The sequence below is a fragment of the Camelina sativa genome, chromosome 7 (genome assembly GCF_000633955.1).
Source record: "Camelina sativa cultivar DH55 chromosome 7, Cs, whole genome shotgun sequence".
Taxonomy (NCBI): domain Eukaryota; kingdom Viridiplantae; phylum Streptophyta; class Magnoliopsida; order Brassicales; family Brassicaceae; genus Camelina; species Camelina sativa.
In genome coordinates, this window is record NC_025691.1 from 2,233,559 (window position 1) to 2,256,380 (window position 22,822).

Below are 22,822 nucleotides of genomic sequence, written 5' to 3' on the forward strand. Positions count from 1 at the left end.
CCCCCCCAATATATATATCTTCTTTCACCATCTTTCATTGAAGGGAGAGAGGTCTTCAATTCAATCGAAAAGGAAAAGGTTGAAGCTTTTACATTCTATGCCCTCTTTTTTCTTTTTTTTTTAGAGTTGTGGAACGTCATTGTTATGTGCAATTTGTAGTATCCTCATAGTTTTGTAGAAGCTTTACATTGTTAAAATTTGTTATATGAAATTGCAATTCTCTGATCTCTGTTCTCCTACAAGGGCTTAAAGTGTTGTTCTTTTGAGCTTCCACTTGGTTATATAGATAGATTGAGTAATTTGATGGATTAGTTGTGCTTTACTCGGCTTCTTGGTGTGACTATCGAGGTCGGACCTTGCCATTAATTTAAGGGTTGATTCAAGCGTGAACCTTTACGCTCCTGTGTTTTTTTTGTCTGAAAGTAATTTCGTTGATTTAGCTTTCATTGCGTAGTTGCGTGCTCAAGTGTTGAACTTCTCTTGACCTTTTGTTCTCTCCCCCTCCTTCTTTTGTAACATTGATGCGATTTTGAGCTTTGTCTCTAGGTTATGTTAATATCCTCTCTTTTCTTTGTTTAATCCAGCAGTCACTCACTGTATATCACTCTGAGCTCACTTCATATTTCAGATACTTTTGAGGAAGATATTGGTTCTGTTCTGTCTGTATGAATACCACAATGTTGAACACTGGCTCAAAAGATGCAATCAGCTGGCTCCCTGACGAGGTTCTTGGCAAAATCTTGTCCTCGCTTCCTACAAAACAGGCTGCTTCAACCTCTGTTCTAGCTAAAAAGTGGAGGAATGTGTTTAGATTAGTTCATAATCTTGATTTTGATTATTTTGACTTGCTAAAACCGGAAGAGGGTCCAGAAGAGAGGGTTGTGATGCGGGAGAGCTTCAGGAATTTCATTGATAGAACACTCGCTTTGCAGTGCGGTTCTCCTATCAAGAAATTCTCTCTAAAATGTGTCATTCACATGGCCAGCGAGTTAGCTTGTGTGGGCCGCTGGATATGTAATGCGCTAGAACGTGGTGTTTTGGAGCTGGACGTAAGCATACAGACCTTATGTACAATCGTTCTGAGTCCTGAAACTGGTGTTTACGAGCATCCCGCAGATAGGGAATACGGTGACGTCTTTCTGCCCCCTGAGCTCTTTAAGAGCAAGACGCTGGTTAAGCTGACACTGGGAACAAAAATTGATCTTGGGAAAATTCCTCCAGATGTGTCTCTTCCAGCGCTTAAGAGTCTCTGCATCAATTCAATCTTTTTTGAATCTGAAGATCTGTGTTACGTGCTTCTTCCTGGCTGTCCGGTGCTAGAGGAGTTAGTTGTCCGGGCTTACTCTGAAGGATACCCATACTGCATATCGAGTCGGACCATCAATCAAACTGTCGGTTCACTACGATTGTGAGGTTGCAGTTGATACCATGCAGAGTATGTCATTTGACGCCCCAAGTCTTGTGTCCCTCGACTACTCCGATTATGCCTCGGCTGAGTACGAACAAGTTAACTTGGAGTCCCTAGTCGAAGCTAGGCTGGATCTGCGTTATTCTGAAAGGGTCACGGAGCCGGATATAACTCGTCTGTTTAAAGGGATAAGCAACATCGAGACCCTGCATCTATCTCCCGGTTCTACTGACGTAAGTTTTTTTTCCCCAAAATGTGTTTATCCTTAAGAAACGTTTAAGAGCTTAGACATTCTTGAAGTATGTGTGTGTGTCTGTTTTCAGGTGATTTCTCGATGTGTTAAACGTGGACTATTTCTACCGGTGTTTAACAAACTGGTGAGCTTGTCTTTTGGGAGTAAGAATAAACGAGGTTGGAAACTGCTGCCATATCTGCTTAAGCAGTCTCCAAAGCTTGAAACTCTAATCATCCAGGTATGTATATCATTTGCAGAACCCCATGAAAGAATATATTCTAGAGAGAGACGGACGGACTTAGTCGTTGATCCTTTACATGCATCTTCTTGATTCTTCTCCAGGGTTTGGATGGTTACACAGGCGATGTTACCATGCGTCCATTCAAAGTAAAGGTGTTGCATGTTCTTGGTTATGGAGGAACTGCTAAAGAGTTGGAACACTTGAAGAGTATTATTGGGGAATCGAAATGCCTTGAACTGGTGCAAGTGGAGGTTGCACAAGGTATTGCGGTGGATGATGCCATTCTGTCTAGGGATCTAAAGACGCATCTTGGAGTTTCATCAAAGTGCAAGATCAAAGTTGCTGATTTCATGTGCAATTATTCTGTGTAACATTAAACTCATAAATTGTTTCTTGCAGGTTTGAACTGTAAATATTTTTAAATCGCGGACTTACTTTAACCATTAGGCCATCATAAATCAAAAACTACACAGTGAAATATTTTTAGAAGATATTTTAGTAACTAAGATAATATATTTCAATTATTGATACATATATACTTATAATAATGAATGGTGTTTGGCGTTGTGAGATTTAATTAGTTAGTCACTTCTTGTCATCGTCACAGTACAGTACTACAAATACGCATCTGGGCCAGAAATGTTCCAGCACCACAAATATTATATCGTACCAATTACCAAATATGCTTTTGGCATGCAATTGAGTCCTTTCTATGATGTGTGACTATGTGAGCCAACTAAAATTTTGTTAAGTTTGGAAGACTGTATAGATATCTGACCAAAGCAAGAAGGGGTTTACTGATCTTAGGAATATGGAGACCACCGTGAAAAACAAGCAAGTGATTCTAAGAAATTATGTGAAGGGTATCCCTAAAGAGTCTGATCTTATGATAGTCACAGCTTCAGACATTATGGAACTCAAGGTTAAGCCCGGATCAGGGGCAATTCTGGTGAAGAATCTTTACTTGTCTTGTGACCCTTACATTGGGATTTTCATGAGAGAACCAACTCCTTCGACTTCAGCACTTTGGGATGCTTTCGTCCCTGGCAAGGTAACAGCACTACTCACACATTCATACATACACAAGCACCTGAGATGGTTTAATTAACAATTGTTGGTGATGCGTGGTTGCAGCCTATAGCTGGATTTGGAGTGTCTAAGGTGATTACTTCTGATAATCCAGGTTTTGCAAAAGGTGATTTTGTTTGGGGAATCGTCGACTGGGAGGAGTATAGTATTATTAACGCGACTGGTAGTTTTTTCAAAATCGACATCAACATCAATGTTCCTCTTACATATTATACCGGAATCCTCGGTTAGTATCAGATTTATTTTTGCAGAAATTGAAAAATATACATTACAATGTTAATTGACCTATTTCTCCTAAAAAGCTCTGTTTTTTTCCTTTTTCTTTCATAAACAGGTATGCCAGGTCTGACTGCTTACGCTGGATTTTTCGAGATATGTTCACCTAAGAAAGGAGAAACAATGTTTGTGTCTTCGGCTTCTGGTGCGGTTGGTCAGCTCGTGGGTCAGTTTGCTAAGTTGATGGGCTGCTATGTTGTTGGAAGTGCTGGAAGTAAACATAAGGTCCTTGGTTCTGCACTTTCCGATCAAAAAGAGTTCAACTTTTTGGTTTTTTTTTTTTGGCGTTCTCTTACATTGTTTTAGTTCCCAATAAAGGTTGATCTCTTGCTGAACAAATTTGGTTTCGATGATGCATTCAATTACAAGGAAGAGCCTGATCTTTGACTCCACCTTAAAGAGGTTCTTATATATTCTCCTTCTTAATATTCAGTTTCTTGAATCACAGAAACAAAATCTCATAGCTTTCATCAGTTTCCTCTTCATTGTAGGTGTTTCCCAAAAGGCATTGACATATACTTTGAGAACGTGGGAGGCAAAATGCTTGACGCTGTGCTACTAAACATGAGAACTTCAGGAAGAATCGCTGTCTGTGGGATGATCTCTCAGTACCATCTCGAAACCAGAGACTTGGTACAAAATCTACCGGACATCATCTTCAAGAGGATAAGGATGCAAGGGTTTGCTGGATATGACTTCATCGATCGATATCCCAAGTTTTTGGAGTTTGTGCTTCCCTACATAAAAGAAGTCAAGTTAACTTACGTTGAAGACATCGTCGAAGGACTTGAGAACGGTCCTGCTGCTCTTGTTGGACCTTTACATGGACAAAAACATTGGTAAGCAAGTTGTCAAAGTTGCTCAAGAGTGACCGAGTTGTATGTAAAACTATACCAATCTGTTATCTCTGATTACTTAGCATCAGCATTGTGGGCTGTATGCGGAACTTTTAAAAGTTTGGTATGAAATATAAGGATATACTACCAAATTCACTGCTGCAACATATTTATTTTTTCGTTAAAAATCTGTCCTAATTTTTAAACGAGAACATAATTACTACTTTTTAATTTAACGGAAAATATGCTTTCGTCCACCGGCTTTAGTGTTGTATTTCACCTTTGGTTCCACCACAAGTTGATGAATAAAAATTCCAGTCGACCAAAAAAAAAAAAGTTTAAGAAGACATTTTTTTTTTGGTAGAAAGTTTAAGAAGACATTTTGTTTCCTTGTTAGTTAAAATAAACATTTAATTCATCTCAATTAAAGAAAAAGAGTTCATATAAATTATTTACTCCCTCAGTCTCATTTTATAAGATTTCTTTGACTAAATACACAAAGATTAAGAAATAATAAATACACTATTATTTATAAAAGTTCAACCAATAGAAAAAATATTGCAGAATTTAAAAAGTCATAAACTATTTAAATATAAAAATTTGAGAAAATCTAATAAAATGGAACAAACAAAAAAAAGCTAAAAGATTCTATATTTTGGGATAGAGGGAGACATGAATACAATAGGTCTAAATTGAGATAACTCGTGAATAGTCACTTGTCATTTTCACAGTGCACTATATGTCTATATATGCATCTTGACCACAAATATTCCAACACTCACAATAAATAGATACTCCCTAGTAAAACAATCCGGAGGGAGTAGTTTTTTTTACATCAGAAACACCACACATATCGTATCCCAACAAAGATGCTTTTGAGTCCATGTGTAACATGTGAGCCAACTAAAACTGGGTTAAGTTTGGAAGACTGTATATAGATCTGACCAAAGCAAGAAGAAGGGCTTTACTAAGGGCGTAAGTGTGCAGCCGAGGAATATGGAGACCACCGTGAAAAACAAGCAAGTGATACTGAGAAATTATGTGGAGGGTACCCCAAAAGAGTCTGATCTTATGATTGTCACCGCTTCAGACATCATGGAACTCAAGGTTAAGCCCGGATCAGGGGCAATGCTGGTGAAGAATCTTTACTTGTCTTGTGACCCTTACATTGGAATTTTGATGAGAGAACCAACTCCTTCGACTTCAGCACTTTTGGATGCTTTCGTCCCTGGCAAGGTAACACTCACACATTCATACATGCATTTTGCATACACAAGCACCTCATGAGATGGTTTAATTAACAATTGTTGCTGATGCGTTGTTGCAGCCTATATATGGATTTGGAGTGTCTAAGGTGATAGCTTCTGATAATCCAGGTTTTGCAGAAGGTGATTTTGTTCACGGAATCGTCGACTGGGAGGAGTATCGTATTATTAAAGCGACTGGTAGTGGTAGATTCACCAAAATCGACATCAATATCGATGTTCCTCTCACCTATTATACCGGAATCCTTGGTTGGTATCAGATTTGGTATACATTACAATGTTAATTAAAGACATATATATATCTCCTAAAAGCTCTGTTTCTTTCTTTTCATAAACAGGTATGCCAGGTTTGACTGCTTATGGTGGATTTTTCGAGATATGTTCACCTAAGAAAGGAGAAACAGTGTTTGTGTCTGCGGCTTCTGGTGCGGTTGGTCAGTTAGTGGGTCAATTTGCTAAGTTGATGGGCTGCTATGTTGTTGGAAGTGCTGGAAGTAAACAAAAGGTCAGGAGGCCTTTTTGTTCTGAAACTTTTCGATCAAAAGAGTTAAATCTTTTTTTGGCGGTCTCTAGCTTACATTGTTTAAGTTCCCATAAAGGTTGATCTCTTGCTGAACAAATTTGGTTTCGATGATGCATTCAATTACAAGGAAGAGCCTGATTTTGACTCCGCCTTAAAAAGGTTAATTATTATAAATTCTCCTTCTTCTTCTTAATATTCAGTTTCTTGAATCACATAATCAAAAGTCTCCTAGCTCTCAATTTATTTTCTTGATTATAGGTGTTTCCCAAAAGGCATTGACATATACTTTGAGAACGTGGGAGGCAAAATGCTTGACGCTGTGCTACTTAACATGAGAACTTCAGGAAGGATCTCTGTCTGTGGGATGATCTCTCAGTACCATCTTGAGACCAGAGACTTGGTACAAAATCTACCAGACATCATGTTCAAGAGGATAAGGATGCAAGGGTTTGCTTGTTACGAGTTCAACGATCAAAAACCCAAGTTTTTGGAGTTTGTGCTTTCCAACATAAAAGAAGACAAGTTAACTTACGTTGAAGACATAGTGGAAGGACTCGAGAACGGTCCTGCTGCTCTTGTTGGACTTTTACATGGACGAAACGTTGGTAAGCAAGTTATCAAAGTTTCTCGAGAGTGACCAAGTTTATCAGTGTCTGGTTGTTATACCAATCTGTGTTGTTTTTGAGTTTGTTTTGGTCGTCTTAATTTGTTTCTGAATAAGCTCCCATGTATAAGGAGTCAATAGGTTGTCCTAGTATTTTGTTAGTGCTTCCTATTTATTTGCTTCCAGTATCTGTAGAAGATTGAGTCTTCAACCTTTGTGTATTTGCTTCTGAGAAATTTGGGTTTGTATGTGGTATTTTAAAAGTTTGAGCTCTAATTGGAATTCATATGAAATATAAGGATATATTTATCAAAACTACATATTTTTATTTATTTATGGGCTTAAATTGAAACCCAACTGAAGCCCATACTAAAATTACAAGGCCCAATGTATGTAACAAAGGGGGGAAAAAGATGAGATAAGCCCTAATTCAACATTCCCCCNNNNCCCCCCCCCCCCCCAAATCTTTCGAGAGAACCACCGATTCGAGCGAGAATAGCGATGGGGATTCTATCATGGTTCACGGGAAGTCCTAAGCCGTCACAGTCCGAGACGTCTAAGCAGGATATGATACAGATGCCGAAATCAGAAACTCCAGCTCCGGGTATGAACGGAGCCATAGAAGTTCCTCGACCCGATCGCGCGACGGTTTTCGAGTTCGGCTCCGTTGCGGCTACCGGAGACAGAGTCACTCTCGCTGGATACTGTCCCGTTTCCGAAGATCTCGAACCTTGCCGTTGGGAGATTCTTCCCGCCGACGGCAAAGACGCCCCGCAGTTTCGCGTCGTCTTCTGAAGTATCAGTCACTAGTTAATTCCCAGATCCGAGTTTCTAAAAGATGTAATCTCGTCTTCGAGAATTGTATTTTGTTCTGGTAATGCCATCATCGCTCTTCTATAAAAAAATGTACAATTTTTATTTTTCACTTGAAGTCGAACAAGTTCTCATCTTTGCTAATTCGACTGTTTATAACAAATAAATGTCAACGTTTGAATTTATCATTACAAATAAGCTTCGTTTTGTTTGGTTAATTGTTTTTTTGTTTTGTAGTCATATAAATTTGTAATTAGTTATCTAATTATGTATGAGATGAGAGATTAAAAAAAAATAGCGATTACCCGCGTTTTACTGCTCAAGAACGACATTGTTAGCCAATGAAACCATTGTTTTGTCAATCTGTTTATGGATAATACCAAAACGAAGAACAATCAAAAAAAAAAGAAGGAAAAAAAAACGATCGTCTCTGTTTCTTGCAATTTTCAACCTTTTCTTCATCGTCTTATCTCCAAAAAAAAAGATGCAATGTGGTTTTGATCCTTAACTGATCGTTGGTTCTTTTTTTTGTTTGGCAATTCAATCACATCATGGAGAACGTAGCGGCGCAATTGAAGCGTGGGATATCGAGACAATTCTCGACAGGATCAATGCGGCGAACACTAAGCCGACAATTCACGCGCCAAAACTCTCTGGATCCACGCCGTAACAATATGAGGTTCAGCTTTGGTCGTCAATCTTCGCTTGATCCGATAAGACGTAGCCCTGAGTCTCTTAGCTGCGGGCCGCATATGTCTGTCCCCGAGAATCTTGATTCGACGATGCAGCTTCTCTTTATGGCGAGTAAAGGTGATGTTAATGGCGTTGAGGAGCTGCTTAATGAAGGAATCGATGTGAACAGCATTGATCTTGATGGTCGTACGGCTCTTCACATCGCCTCTTGTGAAGGTCATTACGAAGTTGTTAAGGTTCTTCTTAGCCGGAGAGCTAACATTGATGCTCGTGATCGTTGGGGTAGCACGGTCTGTGTTCATCTGATTCCCCTGTTTTCATGAATATATTATTGGATTCGTTTTGGTTAAACCGAATTATGCATCCTTAAGGTGACATTTTGTTAACATTGTTCAGGCGGCTGTTGATGCAAAGTACTATGGGAATGTTGAAGTGTATAATCTTTTGAAAGCTCGAGGAGCTAAAGCTCCGGTATGGTTTTTTTAACAAAAAGATTTATCCTTTATGTTCTTAAGATGATTGGTTTCTTTCTCTTCCTCTGGTGCTTTGCTTCGTCTTCAAGATTTGTTTTTTTGTGTTAAATTTTAGAAAACCAGAAAGACTCCAATGACGGTAGGGAATCCGAAAGAAGTTCCTGAGTATGAGCTTAATCCACTCGAGCTTCAAGTCCGAAAAGTTGATGGCATCTCTAAAGTTTGTTGATTCTCCTGTTACAAAGAGCTGAAAATTTTTTTGTTTCCTACTGCATCTTTTATCCTGCTGATGTGTTTGCTTTTGCTTCATTTGCAGGGAACTTATCAGGTTGCTAAATGGAATGGCACGCGAGTCTCTGTAAAAATATTCGACAAAGATAGTTATTCAGATCGGGAACGCGTGTATGCATTCTTCTTGTTCTTGAATTACTCTGTTTAACATGTTGGTAACATCACATGAAATAACTTAACTCTTTGTTTTGCTCTTTCTGTCTCTTTGATATGACCAGTAATGCTTTCACAAACGAATTGACTTTGCTAGCAAAAGCTCGGCATCCAAATATTGTTCAATTTGTTGGAGCCGTCACTCAAAATCTACCAATGATGATTGTAGTTGAGTATAATCCAAAAGTAAGTAAGCACTGTATTTGTCTTTTTTCACTTTATTTCCAAATCCAACTGTGGCAATCTTGTTTCATTAACCAATTTCAGGGTGATCTAATTTGTTTCATTAACCAATTCCAGGGTGATCTAAGTGTTTACCTTCAAAAGAAAGGTCGTCTGTCACCTTCAAAAGCTCTGAGATTTGCTCTTGATATTGCCAGAGGCATGAACTATCTTCATGAATGTAAACCAGATCCGATCATCCACTGCGAGTTAAAGCCAAAGTAAGACAAAGTCGAGAGCATGTTAGTTAAGGGCGAAAAATAACAGTTTGGATAATATTTTGAAAGTTTTTTGTAAGGTGCCAGAAATATTTTGCTGGATAGAGGAGGGCAATTGAAGATCTCTGGATTTGGTTTGATAAAGTTGTCAAAGATTGCAGAAGAGAATGCAAAAGTAGTGAACCACGAAGCTCAAATCGATAAGTCCAGTAAGAAAAATGCTACATTTTAGTTACAAACAGAATTATTACATACACAAGAAGCTTTGTTCTTGAAAGATCCTATGTTTACCTTTTTGAACTGCAGGTTACTACATAGCACCCGAAATATACAAAGACGAAGTCTTCGATAAAAGGGTTGATGTGCATTCGTTTGGTGTCATTTTGTATGAGGTAGTAACACAAATCTTTAGCCTTTTTGTTTATAGTTAAATGTCTCAGTCTCATAGTCTGCAATGTTTGTTTGGTATCATATGTGAAGTTGACTGAGGGAGTATCTTTATTCCATCCTAAAACACCTGAGGAGGTTGCAGAATCGATGTGTATAGAAGGAAAAAGACCAACAATCAGAACAAAAACAAAGAGTTACCCTCCGGAATTGAAAGAGTAAGCATTTCAAGATCTTGTTCATGTTTTAAAACATTATCTGTGATTTGTTTCTTGAACATTAACAAGTCAAGAATCGTGATTATATTATGTAGGTTGATTGGGGAATGTTGGCATCCAGAAATCGGTATGAGGCCAACATTCTCTGAGATTATCATACGGCTCGACAAGATAGTCGCAAACTGTTCGAAGCAGGGTTGGTGGAAAGACACATTTAAGTTCCCTTGGTAAACAAAAAAAAAAGTTTCATTTTTTTTTCCCTTTTCTTTAATCTGAATTAGATAATCTTTAGTTAGTCCAAATATCTAGGTTCATCATGTTATGTTCTCTTTTTTTTTTTTGCAGGAAATGAAATGGAAATATTAAATCAATCAAAACCTTCAACTTAAACCCATGGAGAAAAAACGAGATGGGAGTGAGATATTGCATACTAAAAGAAGCAGATTCACAAACTCACTAGCCTTGTTAGAAACAGAAGATCACTTTTTGTTGTTGTTATAATGTTTGTTTGTTACATTTCATAAGTTTTTTTTTGGTTATTTTGTAAAGAATATATTTTATGATAAACATACACATCACTTGTTCATATTGAAATTGGAAGCACATGTTAAATTCTAGACAAGAGTTCTATCATAAGAGAGGGATAGATGAAAAAAAATATAGCATCAAATCCAACATGATTAATGCTGAAATTACAAATATGTGAATTTTGTCTGAGAGGTGAACAAATATTTAGTTTTGATAAATTATCTTACAATAATGGTAATGGATTTATCAAAAGCGTATATATTATCAAATACGTTTTTCTTGTTTATTTGATGAAGAAGTAAAAGCGTATATATTAAAAAAACAAAAAAAAAGAAGCGTATATATTATTTTATTAATTTAATAATGAATACAAAACAAATATTAGTTTTGATAAATTTATCTCTTGAGTAATGATAATGGATATAATACTATTTTTGTTTGTTTGATTGAGAAGTAAAAGCTAATAACTATAATTCATTTAATAATGAATACAAAACAAAACCAAAATAATTGATGAAAAAAATAAAATAAATCTATATATCCCTTCGTCGTGGGCATCAAGTATATTACATCTGATCGAGGATTCGCACACGTGGTGACAATGGAAAACGTACGCGCCCTACAGATACGATCCAACGGTGGAGATTCACTCACTCATACAGGTGTAAGCAAAAAATGTCTTTATTTATTATTTCTCCGTCTTCGAAAAGAAAAGAAAAAAGGGAAAAAAAATCTAAAACCCTTTTGCTCACGATTTATTTGCCGCATCCCTAAAACCTCTCAAATTTCTCCGGCTTGGTGATTCACTTTCTCCGGTCAACAGTGTTCGTCATCTTCAGATTCCTCCGTCTTCTGTAAGTTTTTCGTATCTTTTCTCCGATTTCCTCAAACTAGGTTGAAATCAAGAGTTTCGCATTTCACTTTCTGGGGTAAAAGATTGTGACTTTTCTCGTAATCGATTTCGATTAATCGTCTAGGGTTTTTGTTTCGGTTCTGATTCTTAGTTATGGGTTCGCTGAATTTGTCTTCATCTTGGTAGCTTTTGATTTAGCGCCTTTTTTTTTCCTATTCCAAAAAAATCAGATCAAGGACTGTTCTCTTGTGGGAGATGACCAGCTGATTCAGCTTTGAACAAACGACAAGGATATTAACAAAATGGCGTCAAGAGCGATCATTAGGAGAAAGAATATAATTTCAGATTATTTGAATGTCTATGCTCGTTCGATTCAGAGCTTTCAATCCATTGGAAACTCCTCTCAGACGGTGGTTCATTCACATGCTTACCATTCCGCTATCAACCGTCCTCCTCCCGTGGAAACTAAACCTGTGACTCAACAACACAAGTCTTTTACAGGAAGAGAAGATGGTCTTCTGTTGCTTTCTAGATATGGATATTTCAATCGTAGTTTCCATGGTTTTCACTCCTCGGCCTTCGGTTATGGAAGTTCAGAAGTTGGTCCTTCTCTTGGGATGAGATATAGGAGCGTATTCATTCGTGATGCTACTACAGTTGCAGCTAAGAAGCCTGATGATGAAGATAAAAAAGTTGATGAGGTTGCTAAAAATAGGAAAGAGGCGTCTCCTGAGGAATGTGATCAAGCTGTTGAAAGTCTTAGCAGTGTTAAAGCAAAGGCCAAAGCTAAACGTCTTCAAGATTCCAAAAAGGTTGCTCGATCTATTGTACAGAGGGCATGGACAATTGTTCTTAAGATAGGTCCTGCTATAAGAGCTGTTGCCGCCATGAACAGGTTTAGCTTTCTCTCCTTACGTTTTTTGTGTTCTTCATCGCCAGGCTTTATGCATGGATATTGTAGTGTACTGACTTTCTGTTTTTCTACAGAGCGGATTGGGCGAAAAAGCTTACTCACTGGAAGCAGGAGTTTGTGTCAACAATGAAACACTATTGGCTGGGGACCAAATTACTCTGGGCAGACACTAGAATCAGTTCTAGATTGCTTCTCAAGTTGGCTGGTGGAAAGAGTCTCTCCAGAAGAGAAAGGCAACAGCTTACTCGAACTACAGCTGATATCTTTAGATTAGTGCCGTTTGCAGTGTTCATCCTCGTGCCGTTTATGGAGTTCCTTCTGCCAGTTTTCTTGAAGCTCTTCCCTAATATGTTACCGTCAACTTTCCAAGACAAGATGAAAGAAGAGGTATGTGTCAAAGGAGTGTCGGCTTTACACATTCATTTGTTACCTTCTTGCCTTCGTGATCTCTTTTTTGATGTTGCTCTTTTGTTAATGCACAGGAAGCATTGAAAAGGAAATTACTTGCAAGGATGGAATATGCTAAGTTTCTTCAGGAAACTGCCAGAGAGATGGCTAAGGAAGTTAAACATTCAAGATCTGGAGAAGTAAAGAAAACCGCTGAAGACCTGGATGACTTTCTAGACAAGGTAAAAAGTCATAATTTTGTGTTGGCTAAGATACTTTCTTTTCTTTTGGTTTTTGGATTTGAAATTCATTTTCCTTGTTCTTATAATCCTGGCTTGCAGGTTCGAAGAGGTCAAATAGTCCATAATGATGAACTTTTGGGCTTTGCAAAGCTTTTCAACGATGAGCTTACTTTGGATAACATTAGCAGGTTTGTTGCTCCTTTTTTGTTTGATCTTGGAGATATCTTGCGCTCTTAAAGGAACATATTCTGACAGTAGTTACCTCTTTGTTCTTCAAATATAGGCCTCGCTTGGTTAACATGTGCAAATATATGGGTATTAGCCCTTATGGAACAGATGCTTATCTGCGATATATGCTCAGGAAAAGACTGAGGAGGTTAAGTTGCTTCCACATCTCATTGTTATTATACTTGCTACCTTGCTTTGATGTTTAATTTTTACTCTTTTTCATTGCAGCATTAAGGAAGATGATAAACTGATTAGAGCTGAGGGTGTGGATTCCCTTTCAGAAGCTGAGCTACGCGAAGATTGCAGGGAACGGGGAATGCTAGGACTGGTTTCAGTTGAAGAGATGAGGCAGCAGGTTTCTCCTTTTTTCCTCCTATGTTTCTTGGTTCTTTATTATTATATATTAAACTCCATCAGGAAAAAATAATGTTACATTTATTAATGTTTTTGTATCGGAACAATCTTGCAGCTTCGCGACTGGATGGATTTGTCGCTCAATCATTCTGTCCCCTCGTCGTTGTTGATCCTCTCCAGGTAGGTTCCAGAACTCTTTTAATTCGTTTTTCCATCAGTTCTATTGCGAATAAATTTCTGATAGCAGTTTATATCAGGGCATTCACGGTTTCTGGAAGAGTTAAGGCAGAGGATGCTGTCCGAGCTACTCTTTCTTCTCTACCTGACGAGGTTGTGGATACTGTTGGTATTACTTCTCTGCCATCTGAAGACCCTATTTCTGAGAGAAGGAGGAAGTTAGAGTACCTTGAGATGCAAGAAGAACTGATCAAGGTCTGATCATATACCACTTGATTGTATTATATTATGCTTGCTTGAGGAAGTTAAAGAACTCGAATTCTGTGTTTTCCAGAGTTAATATTTTGTTTATCAATATATTTACAGGAAGAAGAAGAGAAAGAAGAAGAAGAGCTTACAAGGATTAAGGATGTTAAAGGTGCCGAAGAGGATAAGGCATTGCAAGAGATGACCATACCAACGGCCAGCGAAGCACAAGAACAGGCCAGAGCTAGAGTTCTTGAACAGCAAGATGATCTTTGCAAACTTAGCCGTGCATTGGGTGTTTTAGCTTCTGCTTCTGTAAGAAAAACGAGTCTATGGTTTGTCAATAATGAATACCCAGAGCAATTTTTCTGATACTTATTTGAGGCTCTGCTTGTTTTTGATATGAACAGTCTGTATGTAGAGAGCGCGAAGAATTCCTGAGATTGGTGAAGAAAGAGGTACGCTGCACACAAATGCATTAGCTTTTTGTGTCCTAGATTAAAAGACTTTTTTTTTCTGTTTCTCCAGATGGAGTTCTATAACACAATGGTCGAGAGAGAAGATGTAGATGGTGAAAAAGCTGCAGTAAAGGCATACAAAGCAGCTAGAGAAGATAGTGACCAAGCTGAGGAAGTTGCTGAATCAGACGAGGTTTCGTCTGCACTCATGGAAAAGGTAAATAGGTTTCAAATAATTCTAAAAGAATATCAAAGTTCGATGAGATTTTTATCAGAACTAACTTGTCAAGCATACTTTTTAAGGTTGATGGTCTGATACAAAACCTCGAGAAGGAAATTGATGATGTGGATATCAAAATCGGCAAAGGCTGGCAGCTTCTTGACAGGTATACACATTATATTCTCCATTTTCTCGTTTGAGTGTTCTGTTTCTGTGAGTAAAATATTAAAGTGATCCAATTTGAATGCACGCAGGGATCGAGATGGAAAGGTCACACCAGATGAAGTTGCAGCTGCTGCAATGTACCTGAAAGACACAATTGCCAAGGATGGCCTTCAACAACTAATCAGTAGTCTCTCCAAAGATAAAGGTAAAGAACAGAGCGATCCTCACCTGCTTGAGCTCTTATCTCTCAGAAGTTAATATGTTAGTTGATCTTTGTTTTGAACTGGTTATTCAACAGAGGGAAGAATTATGGTGGAAGACATCGTAAGGTTAGGGAGGTTGGGAAGTAAGCCAGAAGAAAATGCAACGGAAGAAGAATCAAATTGAAGGAAGGATACTCTGATTTTAAGACATTTTAAGTAGCAGTGAAGATAGTTTTGTAGAGTTTCATTGAGAGAAACTCTACTTCAGGTTTTACTGCTTGGACATAAGCAGTTATATATACAAGCGGCTAAGAGTATGAGACCTTTTGCTAGTTATGTGAAAAGAGGTTGGAAACTAAAAAAACCACATTACGCCAAGAATGATATCTTGAGCGTATTATTTTTATTGAAANGTCTGATACAAAACCTCGAGAAGGAAATTGATGATGTGGATATCAAAATCGGCAAAGGCTGGCAGCTTCTTGACAGGTATACACATTATATTCTCCATTTTCTCGTTTGAGTGTTCTGTTTCTGTGAGTAAAATATTAAAGTGATCCAATTTGAATGCACGCAGGGATCGAGATGGAAAGGTCACACCAGATGAAGTTGCAGCTGCTGCAATGTACCTGAAAGACACAATTGCCAAGGATGGCCTTCAACAACTAATCAGTAGTCTCTCCAAAGATAAAGGTAAAGAACAGAGCGATCCTCACCTGCTTGAGCTCTTATCTCTCAGAAGTTAATATGTTAGTTGATCTTTGTTTTGAACTGGTTATTCAACAGAGGGAAGAATTATGGTGGAAGACATCGTAAGGTTAGGGAGGTTGGGAAGTAAGCCAGAAGAAAATGCAACGGAAGAAGAATCAAATTGAAGGAAGGATACTCTGATTTTAAGACATTTTAAGTAGCAGTGAAGATAGTTTTGTAGAGTTTCATTGAGAGAAACTCTACTTCAGGTTTTACTGCTTGGACATAAGCAGTTATATATACAAGCGGCTAAGAGTATGAGACCTTTTGCTAGTTATGTGAAAAGAGGTTGGAAACTAAAAAAACCACATTACGCCAAGAATGATATCTTGAGCGTATTATTTTTATTGAAACTTTTGATTCAACTGTGTCAATGGCTTAGAATATGATAATTGACAGGCTTACTATTTTGACAACGTTTTTTTTTTTCTTTCCAAGCGTTTCCCTAAACGACATTATTCGACTCCTAAACTTGCTTGTTCGTCTGTGTATGAAGTCATAGGTTAATCTCATAATCTTTGGGGTCAGCATCTCCTAAAAAGTGAATTATATCATAATAGCAAGAAAAAAAAGCGACGACTGTGATAATAAGATTCTTGTACATGTCAACTACAAGAAGCTTCTTTTAATATGAGATCGAAGAAGACAACACCAATGGCAGCCATAACGTGACCACTAGTGTTGTTGATGATAATGCATCAGGATGGACCTAGGCGCCGTCAGCTACAGTCCTCTTTACTGTACTGATGTAGAGAACTGCATCCAACAATTACACACTTAAAAAGAAGGATACACAAAGAAGTAGATTGGGAGAAAGATGAATCAGAGAGATTCAATTTACCATTGTTTCCACGGATAAAGGCGTCACCATATTTGTTCTTGAGCTGCCCGTTTATATACTCCTCTGTCTGCTCCATTGCTATGTTCATATACCCATCAAGGCAAGTAAGAATGCCTGTGTAAAAAAAGTTATCAATTCTTGATCAAGAACTCGATATTAAGTTTGACCAGAACTTAGGTAAAACTGACTCGGGTACCAAGGGAAACAAGTTAACAAGAATAAGATAAGTGGTCTCTCTTACATGACCTTAAGCCGTGATCATGAGACAAACTAACTTAAACATTTTTATCAGACAAACCCAAGCTCAAAAATCTCTCAGTCAACTATTATAATAACCTTATTGCAGGTACAAAGGAACATGTTATTAATGTAAAGAACAATATTCACAAGAAAACCACAGAAAATGTAAGGAAAGCTTCTCATTTTGTGGCAAGTTTTAGTTATAAGTGAGGAATATAACCTCCAAATGAATGATAATTAAGTTACTTGAGTGGGCGCTTAACAAGCAGCTCTTTCATTCCATTAACATAGCCAAAAGAACCAGCCCTAAGTCAAAACTTCTAACCTAAAGTGCAGTAGAGATAGGTAGAGAACTTGCAAAAACTACACAGCCACACAAGAACATAAGAATATGAAGAAGAGAGAGAGATAGAGAGACCAACCTCGATAATCAACACCAGAATTGAGCTTCACAACAACGGGTCTCCCACGGATAGATTTGAGGAAATCAGCTGGTGTCTTAGTCGTCCCAGAAACTTTCTCTCCAACTCCACTCATCTTTCAAAGCACGATCCTTTATATGTAACTGCTGCAAAAACAGTTAAAGAGATCTGAAAATCAATTGACTCACTCTGAAATTTCTTTCCTACAAAGACGAAAACAGGACAACGACTCAAATATGTCTATACGACCACAACACTCATCTAAAAAACAAACCATTCACCATCAAGAGTAAACAAAACCCATAAACTCACTCGAATTTAAAACAACAAAACTCAGTCGTAACCTACCGGAACAGTAAAGCTCCTCAACGATCTCAATTACAAAAAAAGACTCCGAACCCTAAAGATAAAAAACCTAAACTTTCAGTCGAATCGATTGAAAAAGTAAAGAAAAATCGAAACTTTAAGATGGAATCCATACCTGACTTTACTCGAGTCGAACGAGACAGAGAGAGAGAGAGAAAACGAAGAAATAATGAATCAGTCCTCCAAAGGGTTTTTATTAATTTCCAAAACTATATAATAATATATATGAAAATATACATATTAATACTATACAGTATATTATATATGTATGTATTAATAAAAATTGGTCCTTTTATAATTTGGGGGTGAAATTAAATCTCCATTACGTTTCGGTTCGGCCTCACAGTTCTCGTCTCTCTTCTCGCTCGCTTCTATACAGATCCCTAGATCCTCTCCTTTGGACCTTTAATCCCCAAACCCTTGATTTTTTTTATTAACCAGAGGAAATCAAAACCCCTCTCACAGCTTCTTTCATCTTCAATCTCTAATTTGTTGTCTTTCTCTCCTTGTCCCCTTCAAGAAATTTGCGGACTTTTTATTTCTTGTTGGGTAAATCAATCAATCAATCAGATATGGGGAAGAATCAAGCTTACAAGGCTATGCAGAGATCTAGGGTTGGCTCCAGCTCAGCTCAGCCCGATGAGGTTGAAGACGGAATGGTTTGTACCTTTTCATACTATTTTCCTCCTCTCTATCCCCCAACTCATTCTGATTTTTGTTGATTGATCTTTGTGTTAATGGGTAAATTGATCAAGCTGCGTAACTTCACTTTTAGAATTAAGCTTGTAGATCTCTGATGAAAGTTCTAATTTTTGGGGAATAATAACTTTGTATCAGGGCTTTTTGACAATACCAATTCATGTTTCGATGTGATTTTGTAAAGTGTGTAGCATTAAAGTTTGTGTTTCAGTGTGATTTGAGAGTCTCTTATTGTTTTTGTAATCTCTTAACACAAGAAGCATTTTGGAGAAGTCAAACTTTGATATTGGAGCAATTTGCTTCTTTCTGCTGTCAATGTTTTCTTCGTTGTATTGTTAGCTTGATGATCGTATTTTGTATCTGTACCGGAACATTTCTGATGAGGATTGTCTCAGGTGGATGGTTCATTTCATACACCAGAGTGGCATGCGGCTCGTTTGGCTAGCCTTAAGACGACACATACAATCACATGGGAAGAGTATAAGCAGAAGCAAAAGGTAAAGCTTACTACAATTACATAGTAAGGTTAAGATCTTATAAATGGTGTTTGGAATGTTTATCTTTGTTATAAATGCCGTATATATTATTAGATTGACCATTGAATCAATTAGTGTTGATAAGCTTGCTATTATTGTTGTCAATTTAAAAGCTTTAATCCAGCAACTGGTTTCCCACTGTCGCTTATTCATCTTCACCCATAGATAGACACAGTTTTTTTTTTGTATACATATATAAAATAGAGTTTCTTCTCTCTGTTATGTCTATCTCTATCTCGAGGTTTTGAAGTAACTTGAGCATCGTATTTCTCATAACGCATAGATGGACCAGTTCAGTCTAACATTGTCATTAGACTCATTACCTTGCAATATCTGTTTCTAGTTCTTACCCTTTTGTAGCTTCTCTGCATTGTGAACACGAGGAAATGTTTAACATTGTATCTTCTTCACGTGACATGTTTAGGAAGAAGAATTGAAAAAGGGAGAACTTGAAGCAGATACCGATAAACTGATGCGCGAGTATAGAGCTCAACTGGATGCAGAAAGGGCGTTGAAACTCTCTAAGGGAAGGAACTACTCTAGCGATAAGTCCCGAAAAGGTAATATATGATCAACTTAACATAATATCTGAATTTCTTAACCTTCTTTCTGAGGAAGTAATTAACTGGTGACCTCACAGATAAAAAAGATAGAGATTCAAAGAAGAAGAGAAGCAAAAAGAGAAAGGTGCTTTTAAAAGTTTTAACTTATAACAGATGGTGTCATCTTTTATAACTTATGTTAACATTAACCATTATGTGTTTGCAGCACTATTCGTCCTCAGAGTCATCATCTAGTAGTGATGAAGATGAATCTAGAAGATCAAGATCGAGTTCTAAAAGATCAAAGAAGGAGAAGAAGCACAAGTCCAGCAGAGACAAACACTCTAGCAGAAGTAAAGATGAAACCGACGGCCCTGTACCACTCTCTAAATTCTTTGGCAATCTGAAGAACTGACAGAAGCAAAACTGCAAAAGAACCATTACGAGAGTAAGATTGTCTTCAATCAAAATACTCAAGTTAGGATATGGTTGGCTTCTTCCTTGTCGCAATGTTATATTTTTGACAATAGCTCATGTATTATTATTTGTTGGATTGAGAGTTGCAATAATGTCCACATAATCAATCATGGTTTTTCAGTTGATTTGCTTTAAAAAAAATGAATTTTGACAACAGCAAAAAGGATTTTATTGGGGGAATTCAGCAGAAAATCATATGACATGCAAAATGTTCTGAGAAACTCTCAGTCCAAGCAACAGGAAACTGAAGAAAATACAAGAAATTATCCAACAAAACTGAAAAGAAAATAACAGAAGAAGGTTCAAAGTGCAAGGATTTGAAAAGCAAAAACATGGATAGAAATAGAAACATGGACGGCTGTTTTCGGAATTGTTGTCAGGCCAAGGAGGTCACTTATGGCTGGTGCTCAGGATTGAAAGCTAGGGCTTCACAGTAGATGAACTCCTTAACCTGCTCCTCTGTGAGTGAACGTTCATCTGAATCGAAAGTGAAGGGCATCATGCACTCTGGTTCATCGCTAGGGTCGTGCAACGAGCTAAGGTATGGATGAGCAAGCGCTTCTTTAACTGCAAAGTGGCAAAACAAATGATGATAAGAATCCAAATAAAACTGCAAAAGAGGCTCTATATAAATTGACAGAAACTGACCTGAGATTCTCTTTCTTGGGTCAAATGTTAACATCTTCTCCACCAAGTCTATTGCCAAAGGAGGCACATTCGGGAATTTCTCAGAGAAAGGTTGGCGAGGATGCTTAGAAAGCTGCCGTATGTATCGCTTAGCGTTTTCACTGAACAATTCAAGGTCTTCTTCAGTTGGAGTGCCTATGAGCTGCAAAACAAGACTTTTTTAAGAGTAACAGAAAACGTATATGTTCTTAGCGCAAAAAGAGGGTTTTACTTTATTATACCTCCATATGCAAACGAAGCTGATGAACTTGATCTTTACCGGGGAAGAGCGTTTTGCGGTTCATCATTTCCATGAATATACAGCCAACGGACCAAACATCTATTGCTGCGGTGTAATCAGAAGTGCCCAACAGAAGCTCGGGCGCACGGTACCACCTTGTGACAACATACTCAGTCATTTCATGACTCTCAGGAGTGGAACGAGCAAGCCCGAAATCACAGATCTTTAAGTCACACTGTGTAGTCAAGAGGAGATTGCTCGGTTTTAAATCTCTATGTAGCACATTAGCCGAATGAATGTACTTCAATCCGCGCAGGATTTGATACATGAAAAACTGCAAATAAAAAAACAGAGAGTACATCATTAATATTGAATCATCTCAAGCTCTCTAATAAAATGATTTTTACGTTTCAAGAAACAATTCCAAACACAAACCATGCAGTGGTCTTTGGTTAGTTCTTGTTCGGATGTTAAGACTCCAAAAAGGTCATGCTCCATGAATTCATATACAATGTAAACATCTTCGAATGAATCCCTCCGAGCAGGCACGATTACGTCTCTGATTCCAACAATCTTATACAAATAAAAATTTATTACATAATTAGCTTATTAGTCAAAGAATAATAAATAAAATTTCAAAAAGTGAGAGAATTGTGTGGTTGGAAAATAAACGAACGTTTTCATGATCGAAGTGACGAAGAAGCTTGATTTCACGGAGAGTTCTCTTTGCTTCGATTAGGTTATCAAATGCATGCGATATTTTCTTGATTGCCACCTTCTCATTGGTCTCTGAGTTCATAGCCGAACTGTCCAAAAAAATATTTCATAAAAACTTATGTCAGTAGTGATTTTAAAGTAACAAATATAACATAAAATTATGAATAATATTCATTTATTTACTTTTTTTCCATGAAAAAAAAAAGAAGACAATTGTTTAAAAATCTTAGAGATGGAAATATTTCGAGTTCTTCTCATCATAAAAAAGAGACGAAACTTTTATCAACTAACAATCATTTACCACAAGAGCTCAAAATGGTTAGGAAAAGAAATAAAACGATTCAGTTAAAAGGAAAGTAATATTACCAAACGATACCAGAAGCACCTCTGCCAATAGGCGTAATCGGTGGCTGATACTTTGCGGTAACTTTAAAGATATAAGTCTGAAAGAGGTTGTATTGAATATATCTTCCGTCATGGCTGAGATTCCCCGGAGCATCCTCATCAGTCACAAGCATTGGAGATAATGGCAAAACGCCGTTAGTAGTAACCTCACCTTGATGAGTTTCCACCGTCTCAGCATCGTTAGATGGTTCCATGATTTTGTTTTTTTTCTCTCTCACAAGCTTAAACTATTCTGTTTAGAAGAACTGAAGTAGTTCTGTTTGTTTTTTTGGGTTGGGTTGGGTTGGTGGTAGTGAACTAAATTTATATAGTGGCTGGAGTTTAAGTATGGAAGCTTAACTCAGGGGATATGAGTTGTGATAATACAAGAAATAATCATAATTTTAATTTCTTAAAATTTTTTGGAAATATTAGCTGTCAATTTTCTTTTCCATCTGGGGATAAAAATTACTAAGTATTATTTATTTTAATTTTCTCAGCTTCTATATATAAAAATAATAATTAACTAATATAATTTTTGAAGTGACCTGTTTTTAGGTAAGTTGTTAAAAGAAGATTATGTGATCCCTATGGATTTTTTTCCTGTGATTCATACACCCTCTTAAGTTAAAATACAAACATAGTGATAAAATTTGGATAGATTTCCATATTCCTAATTTTTCTTTATTTAAAAATATTATTTGACATTTTTATTTTAAATTATATTAAAATAATATTCTTGAACCATAAAAAGTCCATTAGCATCAAAGATTTATAACCGAAAATGTATAGTCCACCTAATCATGAATATGATACCTCGAAAGCCCATCAATTCACTTTGGCACTAGTACATCAAACAATCAAAATTGGTATCAAAACAATGGAGAAGGAGATCACTTCTTCTATGACAAGAGGGGAAACTGCGAGGTTATAGACGAAATGGACGACAATGGAGAAGGAGATCACTTCTTCTACATAGAATTCACACTTGTTAGAATTGATCATTCTTTTTGTAATTCAGT

General features: G+C 37.2%; 7 protein-coding genes, 1 long non-coding RNA gene and 2 pseudogenes across 13 annotated transcripts; 8 read left to right on the forward strand and 2 right to left on the reverse strand.

Moving 5' to 3' along the window:
• Window positions 678–2,286, forward strand: LOC104704200 (annotated as a pseudogene).
• Window positions 2,238–4,213, forward strand: LOC104699933 (annotated as a pseudogene).
• LOC104699934 (NADP-dependent alkenal double bond reductase P2-like) lies at window positions 4,908–6,758 on the forward strand. Its single transcript, XM_010415331.2, has 5 exons — window positions 4,908–5,321; window positions 5,413–5,599; window positions 5,689–5,855; window positions 5,950–6,032; window positions 6,132–6,758. Exons 1-5 carry the CDS (start codon window positions 5,082–5,084, stop codon window positions 6,508–6,510), a joined length of 1,056 nt encoding a protein of 351 aa, XP_010413633.1. The 5' UTR covers window positions 4,908–5,081; the 3' UTR covers window positions 6,511–6,758.
• On the forward strand, window positions 6,931–7,508 carry LOC104699936. Its single transcript, XM_010415335.2, has one exon. The coding sequence runs from the start codon at window positions 6,979–6,981 to the stop codon at window positions 7,270–7,272; it is 294 nt and encodes a 97-aa protein (XP_010413637.1). The 5' UTR covers window positions 6,931–6,978; the 3' UTR covers window positions 7,273–7,508.
• LOC104699935 (serine/threonine-protein kinase CTR1-like) lies at window positions 7,596–10,531 on the forward strand. Of its 3 annotated transcripts, none has more exons than XM_019227391.1 (11): window positions 7,596–8,273; window positions 8,380–8,454; window positions 8,572–8,676; window positions 8,773–8,858; window positions 8,966–9,086; window positions 9,168–9,343; window positions 9,428–9,549; window positions 9,647–9,732; window positions 9,821–9,945; window positions 10,041–10,172; window positions 10,291–10,531. In XM_019227391.1, exons 1-11 carry the CDS (start codon window positions 7,842–7,844, stop codon window positions 10,295–10,297), a joined length of 1,467 nt encoding a protein of 488 aa, XP_019082936.1. In that variant the 5' UTR covers window positions 7,596–7,841; the 3' UTR covers window positions 10,298–10,531. The 3 variants fall into 3 exon arrangements, with proteins under 3 accessions (XP_019082936.1, XP_010413634.1, XP_010413635.1); XM_010415332.2 differs by having other exon boundaries at window positions 9,201–9,343; XM_010415333.2 differs by lacking the exon at window positions 10,291–10,531 and having other exon boundaries at window positions 9,201–9,343; window positions 10,041–10,176.
• Window positions 11,194–15,331, forward strand: LOC104699937 (LETM1 and EF-hand domain-containing protein 1, mitochondrial). The gene is made up of 15 exons (XM_010415336.2): window positions 11,194–11,327; window positions 11,557–12,221; window positions 12,314–12,626; window positions 12,722–12,868; window positions 12,968–13,056; window positions 13,152–13,244; window positions 13,325–13,451; window positions 13,566–13,630; window positions 13,708–13,882; window positions 13,994–14,188; window positions 14,284–14,331; window positions 14,402–14,548; window positions 14,635–14,717; window positions 14,806–14,921; window positions 15,015–15,331. The coding sequence occupies exons 2-15, from the start codon at window positions 11,629–11,631 to the stop codon at window positions 15,101–15,103; spliced, it is 2,280 nt and encodes a 759-aa protein (XP_010413638.1). The 5' UTR covers window positions 11,194–11,327; window positions 11,557–11,628; the 3' UTR covers window positions 15,104–15,331.
• Window positions 15,333–16,076, forward strand: LOC104699938. Its single transcript, XR_753470.1, has 3 exons — window positions 15,333–15,408; window positions 15,497–15,612; window positions 15,706–16,076. It is a non-coding gene; the product is annotated as an uncharacterized LOC104699938 (long non-coding RNA).
• On the reverse strand, window positions 16,202–17,754 carry LOC104699939 (sm-like protein LSM6A). Of its 4 annotated transcripts, none has more exons than XM_010415340.2 (5): window positions 17,654–17,733; window positions 17,521–17,572; window positions 17,173–17,315; window positions 16,511–16,624; window positions 16,202–16,425 (listed from the first exon to the last, which is right to left on the reverse strand). In XM_010415340.2, exons 3-5 carry the CDS (start codon window positions 17,285–17,287, stop codon window positions 16,379–16,381), a joined length of 276 nt encoding a protein of 91 aa, XP_010413642.1. In that variant the 5' UTR covers window positions 17,288–17,315; window positions 17,521–17,572; window positions 17,654–17,733; the 3' UTR covers window positions 16,202–16,378. The 4 variants fall into 4 exon arrangements, with proteins under 4 accessions (XP_010413642.1, XP_010413640.1, XP_019082948.1 ...); XM_010415338.2 differs by having other exon boundaries at window positions 17,173–17,318; XM_019227403.1 differs by lacking the exon at window positions 17,521–17,572 and having other exon boundaries at window positions 17,173–17,318; window positions 17,654–17,754.
• LOC104699940 (protein FAM133B) lies at window positions 17,831–19,917 on the forward strand. The gene is made up of 5 exons (XM_010415341.2): window positions 17,831–18,197; window positions 18,633–18,734; window positions 19,198–19,333; window positions 19,414–19,460; window positions 19,542–19,917. The coding sequence occupies exons 1-5, from the start codon at window positions 18,111–18,113 to the stop codon at window positions 19,728–19,730; spliced, it is 561 nt and encodes a 186-aa protein (XP_010413643.1). The 5' UTR covers window positions 17,831–18,110; the 3' UTR covers window positions 19,731–19,917.
• On the reverse strand, window positions 20,634–22,015 carry LOC104704201 (mitogen-activated protein kinase 10-like). The gene is made up of 4 exons (XM_019227405.1): window positions 21,783–22,015; window positions 21,376–21,505; window positions 21,135–21,272; window positions 20,634–21,033 (listed from the first exon to the last, which is right to left on the reverse strand). The coding sequence occupies exons 1-4, from the start codon at window positions 22,013–22,015 to the stop codon at window positions 20,695–20,697; spliced, it is 840 nt and encodes a 279-aa protein (XP_019082950.1). The 3' UTR covers window positions 20,634–20,694.

Coding starts and splice junctions, on each gene's coding strand:
- LOC104699934 (XM_010415331.2), top strand. CDS start 5,082: ATGGAGACCACCGTGAAAAACAAGCAAGTGATACTGAGAAATTATGTG. Junction 5,856..5,949: donor GTGCTGGAAGTAAACAAAAG/GTCAGGAGGCCT, acceptor GTTCCCATAAAG/GTTGATCTCTTGCTGAACAA. Junction 6,033..6,131: donor TTTGACTCCGCCTTAAAAAG/GTTAATTATTAT, acceptor TCTTGATTATAG/GTGTTTCCCAAAAGGCATTG.
- LOC104699936 (XM_010415335.2), top strand. CDS start 6,979: ATGGGGATTCTATCATGGTTCACGGGAAGTCCTAAGCCGTCACAGTCC.
- LOC104699935 (XM_019227391.1), top strand. CDS start 7,842: ATGGAGAACGTAGCGGCGCAATTGAAGCGTGGGATATCGAGACAATTC. Junction 9,344..9,427: donor CACTGCGAGTTAAAGCCAAA/GTAAGACAAAGT, acceptor GTAAGGTGCCAG/AAATATTTTGCTGGATAGAG. Junction 9,733..9,820: donor TTGGTGTCATTTTGTATGAG/GTAGTAACACAA, acceptor TCATATGTGAAG/TTGACTGAGGGAGTATCTTT.
- LOC104699937 (XM_010415336.2), top strand. CDS start 11,629: ATGGCGTCAAGAGCGATCATTAGGAGAAAGAATATAATTTCAGATTAT. Junction 12,627..12,721: donor AAGACAAGATGAAAGAAGAG/GTATGTGTCAAA, acceptor GTTAATGCACAG/GAAGCATTGAAAAGGAAATT. Junction 14,332..14,401: donor TGAGATTGGTGAAGAAAGAG/GTACGCTGCACA, acceptor CTGTTTCTCCAG/ATGGAGTTCTATAACACAAT.
- LOC104699939 (XM_019227403.1), bottom strand. CDS start 17,287: ATGAGTGGAGTTGGAGAGAAAGTTTCTGGGACGACTAAGACACCAGCT. Junction 16,625..17,172: donor TTCTGGTGTTGATTATCGAG/GTTGGTCTCTCT, acceptor TTTTTTACACAG/GCATTCTTACTTGCCTTGAT. Junction 16,426..16,510: donor CTTTATCCGTGGAAACAATG/GTAAATTGAATC, acceptor TGTTGGATGCAG/TTCTCTACATCAGTACAGTA.
- LOC104699940 (XM_010415341.2), top strand. CDS start 18,111: ATGGGGAAGAATCAAGCTTACAAGGCTATGCAGAGATCTAGGGTTGGC. Junction 19,334..19,413: donor TAGCGATAAGTCCCGAAAAG/GTAATATATGAT, acceptor GTGACCTCACAG/ATAAAAAAGATAGAGATTCA. Junction 19,461..19,541: donor AGAGAAGCAAAAAGAGAAAG/GTGCTTTTAAAA, acceptor ATGTGTTTGCAG/CACTATTCGTCCTCAGAGTC.
- LOC104704201 (XM_019227405.1), bottom strand. CDS start 22,015: ATGGAACCATCTAACGATGCTGAGACGGTGGAAACTCATCAAGGTGAG. Junction 21,506..21,782: donor GGTGCTTCTGGTATCGTTTG/GTAATATTACTT, acceptor TTTTTTGGACAG/TTCGGCTATGAACTCAGAGA. Junction 21,034..21,134: donor TAACCAAAGACCACTGCATG/GTTTGTGTTTGG, acceptor TTTTATTTGCAG/TTTTTCATGTATCAAATCCT.